Consider the following 10,916-nt stretch of genomic DNA (forward strand, 5'->3'; position numbering starts at 1 on the left):
TGAAGTAAAAAGAGATAACAAATCAGAAAATTTTCAACTCAGTGTAATTCACTACAAATTCATTACTTAGATCACTAGATTTAAAATAAAAGTACAAAATATTTTTTTTAATTAATTACCCTTACATATACTAAGAAACACATATGTTGTTGTGTTCGAAGAAATGACTCATCGAAATAATGAGTTACTATTGATATCGACACATATGAGATATCTAAATGTTCAGGAGTTCTTTTATTCAATCATTTTCCTTCTTCTTGTTGTTGGATATCTCGTTCGTACACATCTTCTCTTTGTTTCTCGAGTCTATAGTGAGTTACGGACAGAGTTCGAAAAGGTCAAATCTTTTATGATTCCATCATACATGATTGAGTTGCGAAAATTTCTGGATATAGGTATCCTACATCTGAACTGAATTCTTTATGGTTAAATAATCTCTTTCTAGTTGCTTTGTCTGGAACAATTAGGAGATTCTCTAGAAGAAATACAGAGTTTTGCTTTTGACGACAACAAGCTATGTGGTGGTGGTCTCGCTTATGGGGTCAAATCCATACGTTCTAAGAATAAATCTTGAAATCTCATTGATCTCATAAGTATTATACCAAATCTCATCAATGGAATGTATTTTCCTCTTCTACTCAACTTTCATTATAATAGAAATTTAACATATATAAAAAAATAATTTTAGATTAGTCAAAATTAAAAAGAAAAAAGAACATGTAAAAAAAATAAATTAATTAAAAATAGTTATTTAAAGAAATTTTATTTATAGATAGGTATAGATAATATTGAAATATTCAAATAAATAATTAATATAAAAGGATTTAATTTATTTTTTTATAACTTATTTTTAATATATAACGGATCCATCTATAATTTACCTCGATTCCTACTTACAAATTAAATAAATTGGATTGATTTTTCCCAAAAATAAAAAATTCTTCAACTTTTCTAATCTAATCAAGTCAATCGTGGTAAATCAATTATAAATAATTTATGATAGAATGATAATACAAAAAACTTAAGAAAAGATTTGGATTAAATTCTAAACAGTAATAGCAGAAGTTATTCAACTCAAGAATTGAAAACTGATACATTTAAATAGATTCCCTTCCTTCGGGCCTAGGATTTAATTTTTCATTAACTACAAAATCGTTTTGATTAAATAAAAAAATTAATGTATTTTTTTTTTAAAAAAATATGTTAAATTCGGACTAGAATGGTTAAACTTTTTTTCTTTTATCAGTAACGAATTAATAAAATTTAAAAAGAAACACTTCATGTTCCAATCCGTATACAAAATATCTTAACGTGAAATCCAGACGCATATGATTACAAAGTAGGGTTAACCACCATAAGATAAGAAGAAGAGCTAATCTATAAACAAGATTTACCCATTTAATTAAACATAAACATAAACTAATATTTTTTTAATTAAATATTTCACAGTACATATATTCATGTCTGATCCAAAGAGGGTTGATGTTCATTGTTACACCTAACTTAGTATCATATGTAAAAGTAAAATATACCTTGCTCTTCTATGCTGAACCCGTTTTCTTCCGCGTTGGTAACGTTATCATCATAAAATAGTATCAGACTTGGTCTTTTAACATTCACACACACTCAAAAAAATTCTTTCCATTACTAAGCCATGGAGTTTCTCCTATGGGAGATTGCCTTCGCCATAGTTCTTCTTTCTCTTCTACTTCCACCGGTTTTCCTCAAACTTCTCTCCCTTACCCCAAACTTCGAAGCTCACGAGAACGTGGGCGTTATTGGGCTAGATCATGATCATGGAGTTAAATCTGATTCTAAGAGCTGGGAAACGGATGAAGTTGTTCGAATTGTGGGGAAAATTGATGAATTCAGAGACAAATCGATACTGGGAAAACTAAGAGTCCCAGAAATTGTGGATGTGGATTGCCGATCGCCCAAGATACGCAATTCAAAGACGATTGATGAGGAGAATAGTGTTCACAACGAAATTGAACTTGTGAATTTGGCGGAGGATCATGTTGTGGATGAGAGTAATAAAGGGGTTGTTGTGAACATCAACAAAGTTCAGGTAGAACTGATGGAGTATGATTCTTCTAGAGAGCTCAAAGCTGAAGAGGCTGAGATCTTGCAGTTCGAAAAAAATTATAATGAGATTGATGAATCTAGTGGGAACGAGGAAGTTGGTGAAAACAAGGACTTGGTTGTGGAAGAGGATGATTGGGAGGAAATAGAAAGAACTGAGTTGGAGAAGCGTTTTGGTGCTGCTGTTGCATTTGTCGGATCCAAGAGCAATGCTAATTGTCTCAGTCATGAAGTGAAGATGAAGCTTCATGGTTATTACCGAATTGCTACACAGGGTCCTTGCCACGAACCCCAACCATTGACACTGAAGTTCTTTTCTGCTCGAGCAAAATGGTAGTTGATTAATGATTACCCTGCTTATGTATGTTTTTTTGAATTAGAATATTTTCTCTCTAGCTCTAGTTTTCGTTTGAGTTGCTTACAGTTACGGTTACTCCATTAGATTCTTTCATGTGTTTAACTGAGTTATTCATTTCTGTAAGGATTGCATGGCGACAACTTGGGGTTATGAGTCCAGAGCAAGCAATGGAGCAATATATCAGCCTTTTATCAGAAATCATTCCCGATTGGATTGTAGAAAATCCTTATGTAAGTTATTTGATTTGCTTTCTTTTTGTTAGATCTATCACAAAGAACCTTGAGGTTCTTACAGTATATATTACTATCACGAGATGAATTTTTGAACTGCGGAGTGTACCATGGTTGAATATTTATATTTCCTTTTATAACAGGAGCCGGCTTCAGAAGAGATCATGCATCTGCAAAACTAGACACTGTTCTTCTCTAAGGATCTTAATAATGTTCTTTTTTCTATCTCTCTAATATCATAGAAAAATGTTTTTTTGACATCATACTTCAAGTTTCCACTAAAGTGAAGATGCCCCACGTCCACTAATATTTTCGAATTGTCAATTCAAATGCTAGCAATCGTGCTTCCTAGGTGGAGAGTAGTTCTCCATTATTCAATGAGGAATTGCTTGTAGATGTGCATTTCCTCTTGCAATTGAAAACAAATAACGCATTACGTGCCTTCCGCTGGAACGTTCTGCTGCAAACAAATATCAAGACTGGGTTCATTTGCTGTTTGAACAGAAAATAGGAATACAAAATTTGGTAAAACAAGTATAGTTTCATTGTGAGTTAGTTTCATGTCCTGTTAAAAAGGTTTGATTCTATATTCAATAAGATGGTGTATGTGTTTGTGATATTTAGAATCGGTTCAAGAAAATACAAATTTAGAATATTATCTAAATATTAAATAATATTCAGATAATAACAAGATAACTAAGAGCTTGTAAAATACATATTTTACCATAAAAAAACACACAACAATTATGAATGCTCTAATTTGAAGGTTTTATGGAGAGATACACGTGAGACTTGTACTTTTCATTTTGTGAAATCCATCAAGGAGTCTTTAACAAACTCCACACACACCATATACAAAATTAAGCACCCCTAAATTAATAAAGGACTTACACAACTAGCATCTTTTTCAACTTAACAAACTTTTAAAGTTATTCATCCAAAATCTGAATATAATTAAGTTCTTTGGCTTAAAGACTTCAAGACTTGAGCCCATAAAACTGTGTATATTAGATAATATATCAACCAGACTTATAAAACACATTTTTCACTGCAGACAACAATTTCGTATGCTTAACTAGAATGCTTAAGAATCTCGTCAGTAGTTTTAGCTAAAAAAATAGTTAAGTTAAATTTTAAAACAAAAAATGTTAATTAATTTTTTTAAAACAATGTTTAAAGAAACAAGAATGAGTTTAAGAGTTTAAAATTAGAAATTTGATAATTTTTTAATGGTATTATAAGAAATATGTTGAATTTTAAAATAAGAAAAGATTATCATTCTTTAATTTTAAATTTTTTAATTAAATACACAGATAGTATAATTTTTTTTATATTACCATATATTATAAGTTTAATAATTTTATAATAATTATTTTAAAAATCAAAATTTAAAATGTTTTTAATAACAATATAACTATTTATTTTTCATAATAATGCATGAAAGTTAAACTCATTCGAATAATGAAATTGTAAAAAAAAAATCATTTAGTTTATGAAATTTTAAAAACTAATAAGAATTTAGAAAATTATGCATAAAAATCTTATCTGAAGACTTACTTAAAATGATTAAAAAAATATAAACAGTCTTCAAAAGTCTATTTTACAATTATGTATGTTTACGAAAGTTTAAGTTCTCTATTACTTAAGTCCAGTCTTTTTCGAAAATATCTAGAAAATCTCAATTTGTTCTCCTTCCTAATATTTTATCCTAACATTTTTTTTTTTACGGTCATTCTATTTTTTTTTTCTTCTATTTTATTAAAAGTCCAAAGTTAAACTTCAAGTTTAATTCAACTTTTATAAAATTAAAGGCGATACTATATATTAATATTAATAAGTGATTCGATGGTATATCGTATGTAAATTGATAAAATTTAAAACTTTTGCTTTTAAATTTATCTCAACTTTATAATTAGTTTATAAAATAAAATTTACTTTATTTATATATTTATACATAATAAAATATAATAATATAATGACATCTCTAACATATAAGAATCATACACTACCACATCCTTGACAATAGAATGTACTATAAAATTTGTTATAGATGTAGTATATGAGTTTCATAAGGTCATAATTATTGCAAATTTTACTTCAAGGGATTTTTAAATGTTTAAACATATTTTTTTTATCTCAAATTTGTATTATAAATACATGATTGTTAATATTATAAAATTTTGGTGGTTAATACTAATTTCTATTTTTAAGTATTTGGAATATATGGTCGTTAATACTATTTTATTTATTTATTATCAAAGTCTTTTACGACCAATGTACTTAGGAGGAAGTTATTATTAGGCTACCACCACCACATACACAAAATTCTCGTTTTGTTAGCTCCATCCGCAGCATGAGTTTCATTAATCGAATCACTGCCCTTCGTCGATCAAATTCATCGTCTCCCTCAGTCTCACTCTCCGCCTCTTCCCGTTATCGAACCACAACCTAGGGTTTGCCTCAGATTCCAAGGGAACGTGAATTCGTGCATTCTCTTTTTCTTGCCTTGTCAAACCGAGTTTATAAAAGTTCGATGGGAGTTGTCATTGAGAGCTCCGTTTGGGAACTAAATCCATCCGTATACATCTTCATCTTCGTTTGTTGCTGCTTCTTGATCTTTCTTTTCCCTCACGCCTCTAACCTCAACAGAACCTCCACAATCTTCGACCATGGAACCTCTCACTCGTTTCTCCGTTTCCAGCGGAATTTCCTCTTCGTCTATTCTCTCGCATCAGGTTGCTTTCACTTCATTTCCTTATTCATTGTAGGATTGTTCGGTTTCTCTGACAATGTGCGGGATCAGCTTTCGAAACTTTAGAGTTCTTTTGTTTATCGAGGAAGAATTGTAACCTAAAGAAAAACAAAATATCTTATTAGCTTTAGGTGAACATTTTCTGATTAACTTTAGCCGAACATTCATTTCTATGTTATGTTTGTTTTGAAAATGGATTTATATTCTACTTACTTTTTTAATCTGTTGTTCTGTTTCTGAACCAAAATTCCGAAACTCGCTTGTTTTAATTAGTTTCTCAATTGAGATTTAGATCTGTAAAGTGCAAGTGTGAATGACGGTTTCGTTTCTCCTCTCAGTAATGGAAGGTCTATGGTCAGTGTTTGGGGAGTATGAATTTGCTTCATATGGAATCGGCAGGGAAACTATGGTTAAGTCTCTGTGTTACGGATATACAACAGCTCTCTTCGCTGCTCCTTTCCTTGGCGTGCTTTCGGATTTGATGTGAGGCTCTAGTTTTAGTCGTTGACGTTACTGATCTATTAAGATTGATAATTATGTTTAAGTAGTTCAACGATGAGTTTAGTGTTAAATGCCAGCCTTTGCAATTGTGATGTTTAAGTAGCGCCATATTATGCTGTCTTTTTCAGTAAAGATGATTTGGTTGTTTAATTATTTTAGTTATGACAATTGCATCGTCCTAAGTATAACATGGAATTCTTCCGTGTGGAAGACTTACTGTCACTGTGAATGATTGTTGATGTCTAATTTACTTTAGTGTTTTCTGTTGATTAGTGGCTGTTGAGACGATATTAGGAGTATTTTTTAAAATGCATCCTTTCAAGACATTTACATTTCTAATTGTTGAGGAAGAATATAATCAATATTCCGATGTCAATCTCATCTTCCTGTGAATTGTTATCACTTTTCAATGTTTGTCATTTTGGTCATGACATCCTTCTATTTGTGATTTCAACCGGGGGTTTGCTATGTTAGATGTGAATATATGAAGCATCTTGGTTATTCCAGAAGCACTAATGCTAAATCATGCACATTCAAGAAATTTATACATTTCTGTGTACAAATTTATGATGATTTGTCAGAAGATTATTCTAACTCAATATTTAATTTTGATGTAGAGGTCACAAGAAAGCTAGTTTAATCTTTTGCATTCTACACTTCATTTTTGGCGTATGGAAGATGGTTTCAGAGCAGCCAAGTGTATTCATAACTAGCACATGTCTCTCTCTGGCCAATACAATATTTTCATTTAGTTTTGAGAATTGGATGGTCACTCAACATGAAAAGGTAATAGGTAAATCTTATCCTTTTATCTTGATTTCCACATAGGCACATATTTCAGTCTAAGCATCCACATCTTTGCCACTGGAAAAATGGCAAAGTAGGAGCTTACTTCTTCCTGGTTAAATAACTTGATCCATTTTTTTTCCCATCTTTATAATGAAAATTCACTTTACGTGGAAAGTGCATGGCTTCTTAGGATAAGGACATAGGACTGCTTAAAATATCTAGAATTTAACATCAATTTGGAATATTGTGTTTTTGTTTGCAGCAAGGGCACAGGCTTGATTCGCTTAATGATACATATTGGTTAATGTCTTTCTTTGAGTCTGCATGTTTTATCGCCAGCCAAATGTTTGCAAATTGGCTTATTGGTAATAATACGGGAAAAAATACTGCTCCTTCATTTGTTATTATTTGTTTTGCTGCCACATGCTTGGCTTTTATCACCAGAGGATGGACAGAAACTCCTGGAACAGCATTTCTTAAGGAGTACAGTCGCTCCTTCTATGCATACATTTTAGGTGGTAAGTTGCTTTTGTTGTTCTTTTTTCTTTATTATTTTATGAACAAATATGCTTTTACATTTTTTATATAGAACAATTCGATGCTCTTAAGAATGCTGTACTTAGCATTTGTTTGGCAATCTGATAACTTGGTAAAGTTTCTGGAAATTACCAAGGCAGCTAATCCCTTTTATTTATGTTCCTATTAATAACTGCTATTTTGTCTTCAGAATATGTGCGCTTATCACGAGTTAGTGTTTAAGATTGCCAATGTATATAATACTTTAGTTGGTTAGATGTGGAAAAGAGATGGCACTAGGAAACACATTATCAATTTTACAACAATGTAATGAAAAGTTTAAGTCATCTACTGATTATATACTGATTGTAATTTTATAATCCACAGATAAAAGGATATGGTTGTTGGCATGGGCACAAACTTGCCTTCACTTCTCTATAGGAATTTTTTGGATCCTTTGGGCACCTACAGTGGTGGTATGATATCAAATTTTAGAGCATATCTTGTTATATACTGAGGCATCGATATTTACAATGCTAAGGCAGTATTGCATTAAATGGATGTTTTATGGGCTTTCTTTTCTTCTTCAGGCTTCTTTGTATTGATGAATCTAGAAATGGACTTAATTGAACAAACCTATAAGTAATTTTGTTTCTCTGCCCATTATTGTGGGAAAACCTCTTCCCGTGATTGGCTCATTTTGAAAAGAGGCTTTTTAAGTTATTGAACCTGTTATTTTATCAGTCTGAGTCATAGGATGCTTTTGGTTTATATATAACTTCTAATGCCTTTGGTTTTAGGCTGACGGGCGAGAAGTGCAACTGGGCTTGATATATCCATGCTTTCTGGGCTCAAGAATGCTAGGAAGTGCTGCTTTTCCGTGTCTCACTAGTGGGCCATCATCGTTTAGAACTGAGGACTGCTTAGTTTTCGCATACATTGTACTGGCTCTTCTCCTGTCTATTGTGGCTTATGACTATCAGGTGCAGTAATTTATATATTTAGGAAGTATCAAATATATTTTTGGTCAGATTTTTGAGCTGGAAATCTTGAGTCTACTCTCGTATGCAGGAAATCGGGGTTCTGGTGACGTTATTTTGCTTCTTTCATGCATGTGTTGGGTTTGTTTTGCCATCACTTGCTAGACTGAGGACCATGTAATCTCTTTAACTAGATTTGTACTTTTTTCATTTTCTCAGAATTTGATTTTTAGTTTTATTTAATCTCTTTTTGCAGGTATGTTCCTAATGAATTGCGTGGAGGGATGATGGGCTTCTCTCTTGCCCCTGCAAATGGAGCTATTCTGCTTTCTGTGGTGCAAGTATGTATTTTTGCATAATGTTATCTAAATTTTTGGAAGCATGCAATTAACCAATTAAGCATTATTAACACGAGTTAAATGAACCATGATAAGAGGCTACTTCGTTTGAAAAAAATGTTCTGTTTTTATTTTCTATTCCACTATTATTTTAAAAAAATATCTCATTGATTTCACTTTGTTTTCTATTTTTACAGATTTGTGTAGAAAATAGCGAAAACAATAAACAAGATATATTCACTGTTTTCTTTGCAAACATTTGAAAACAGAAAACAAAATGAAAATATGATGACATTTTTGTAACCAAAAGGGAAAAGTAGTAATAAAAATAGGAGACTTTTTTCTTATAAATATTTACTCAAAAAGACATCCTAATTTTTTGAGGTTTTGAATCTAACAATGCTACAATCGTGGAGGGTGGCATAATATTCCTACACAGTCATTTCTACAGCAGTAGATGCAAGTTGTAGTTTAAATTCCTATTGTGCTTTCATCTTTTCCACAGCTTTGAAAATGTACATGTTTTTTTTTTTTTTTCATTTTTGAGTTTGTGTTGAACTTCTTGATTGCCGCAACTTGTTGATTAGCCAAGTAGGGGGTGACTGTGTGTTCAAATGACTTGTGAAGGAGGGTTAAATGAATGAAATACAATACTTTAGGTGTAATGTTTTGAGGGAGTGACTATGGTAAGAGTTGAGTTGTTAGTTTAGTTATATAAATGGTCTGTAAGTTTATTAAATATAGTCAACAAGAAGCAATAAATGATTGACAATGAACGTTTGATATGTAGTACCCTTGAAAAGAAGATTAGTACCGAGGTAATTCATTACATTAAATGTTTGTAATCAATGCATCAGCTTATCTTGAATAATTTTGTAAACGACATTGTGTATTTCTTATGTTTCGACGGTTCATGTGTGTATTTGCTGTCATATATTTTGACTTCCTCATTATGTTTGCAGCATGGCAAATGATTTTGTGAAAGACATTGTGTGTTTCTTGTGTTTAAACTGGTTCATGTGTGTATGTGGTGTATGTTGACTTCCTCTTTATGTTTGCAGGGTGGCTATTATCGGAATGTAGAAAATGCAACATTAATGGCATTTGGTGTGTGTGGTTTATTGCTAGCAGCTGGTTGCATGCATGCCTTGAAGCAATGGGGTAAGCAACCGTATAACAACTGGCATAAGCAGTGAATGTATGCCCCTTTGACAGGCTTTGGTAGTGGTGGATAACGGACTCTTTTATTGAATGCTGCAATGAGGAAGGAGTAAAGAGATGAAGAACTTCAATGATGCATATTCAGGCAATGGGAAATAAATTTCAAAAAGATACTAACATCGACTACTAGTGAGTACTGAACTGAACTGACATTGGGGTTCTTTCTGTAATATAGGGAGAAACTGAACAATGAAACTTTATAGTTTAACACTTTCATTGAGTAAGTAAGCTTTTTAGGTTACTCTGGACCAACGGATTTCTAATTCTCAGTAATATATTGTAGCTTGCATACTTTGCTGCTTGGGTTTGCTTATGGAGGATATATTCAATTGCACAAGCTTTGGAAATTGCTTTCAGAATCTGTATCTGGTGACGAATGCCAGCTTCTCCAGAAGAGCATCTAAAAGATCATAAGGTGAAAATTGAATATTATGGTTTGGTTATGTTAGCATATCAAGTAGTCATGTGCTATGGGCTCGGTCAGTTTATTCTAAGTTTCTTAGCATAAACCATAACACTGATTAACCCTAGCATGTTAAGTAAGAGGTTGATATGATGTCACATAGAAAACATTCGAAGTTCTGGTGATGTGATTTCATCAATTTGATGAAGACACAATTCAGCTGGTAACAATTTGGTTTTCTTGTTTTTCTCATATAATAGGACCTCTCTGTTTCTGTCATTTTGTCTTAGAAAAAACTAATTAATCATAAACTATGTGTGAAAAAGTTTTAGATAATCGTTGTTTTGTGCTAAAGTACATAAACAAAGGTACTAATAGTTAAGTGTTGTTTGTTTTTAAAGTTAGAAACAGTAGTTTCTTTAAAATAAAAATAATACTTTATCATAAAAAAGTTCTTAATTTTTTCGCTCTCAATCGTAAATAAAGTAGGTTTGTTATCTTAGCAGAATAAATAATTTATTTCAGATGAAGAGAAATGCTTACTGTTGATTTCTACGTAATATATTCCTCTTCAGATGAAATCAATGTTTTGAATTGAAATCTGTTTATCTTTGATTTTACATTTTATTTAATAAGTCTCAGTCATAATCAGAAGTGTTAGAAAGAATATTGTTAAAAAAAGCATCTCTCATATTTTCATTTGTGATATGCAAAAGATAGATCTAAGGTACTATGGAATCCAAGTT

General features: G+C 31.6%; 2 protein-coding genes across 5 annotated transcripts; both read left to right on the plus strand.

The window, feature by feature from the left end:
• The first annotated feature begins 1,481 nt into the window (after nt 1–1,481).
• Nucleotides 1,482–3,289, plus strand: LOC137810054 (uncharacterized). Its single transcript, XM_068611176.1, has 3 exons — nt 1,482–2,415; nt 2,565–2,670; nt 2,814–3,289. The coding sequence occupies exons 1-3, from the start codon at nt 1,655–1,657 to the stop codon at nt 2,850–2,852; spliced, it is 906 nt and encodes a 301-aa protein (XP_068467277.1). The 5' UTR covers nt 1,482–1,654; the 3' UTR covers nt 2,853–3,289.
• Nucleotides 3,290–4,921: 1,632 nt separating this feature from the next.
• On the plus strand, nt 4,922–10,449 carry LOC137810055 (Major facilitator superfamily protein). Of its 4 annotated transcripts, XM_068611177.1 has the most exons (10): nt 4,922–5,405; nt 5,761–5,905; nt 6,541–6,709; nt 6,975–7,230; nt 7,616–7,704; nt 8,029–8,211; nt 8,300–8,385; nt 8,465–8,549; nt 9,608–9,896; nt 10,051–10,449. In XM_068611177.1, the coding sequence occupies exons 1-9, from the start codon at nt 5,204–5,206 to the stop codon at nt 9,740–9,742; spliced, it is 1,350 nt and encodes a 449-aa protein (XP_068467278.1). In that variant the 5' UTR covers nt 4,922–5,203; the 3' UTR covers nt 9,743–9,896; nt 10,051–10,449. The 4 variants fall into 4 exon arrangements, with proteins under 4 accessions (XP_068467278.1, XP_090154163.1, XP_090154161.1 ...); XM_090298037.1 differs by lacking the exon at nt 7,616–7,704 and having other exon boundaries at nt 4,953–5,405; XM_090298035.1 differs by lacking the exon at nt 5,761–5,905 and having other exon boundaries at nt 4,953–5,405.
• The last annotated feature ends 467 nt before the right edge of the window (nt 10,450–10,916 follow it).

This window comes from Phaseolus vulgaris, chromosome 2, assembly GCF_051622355.1.
Source record: "Phaseolus vulgaris cultivar YP4 chromosome 2, ASM5162235v1, whole genome shotgun sequence".
Taxonomy (NCBI): domain Eukaryota; kingdom Viridiplantae; phylum Streptophyta; class Magnoliopsida; order Fabales; family Fabaceae; genus Phaseolus; species Phaseolus vulgaris.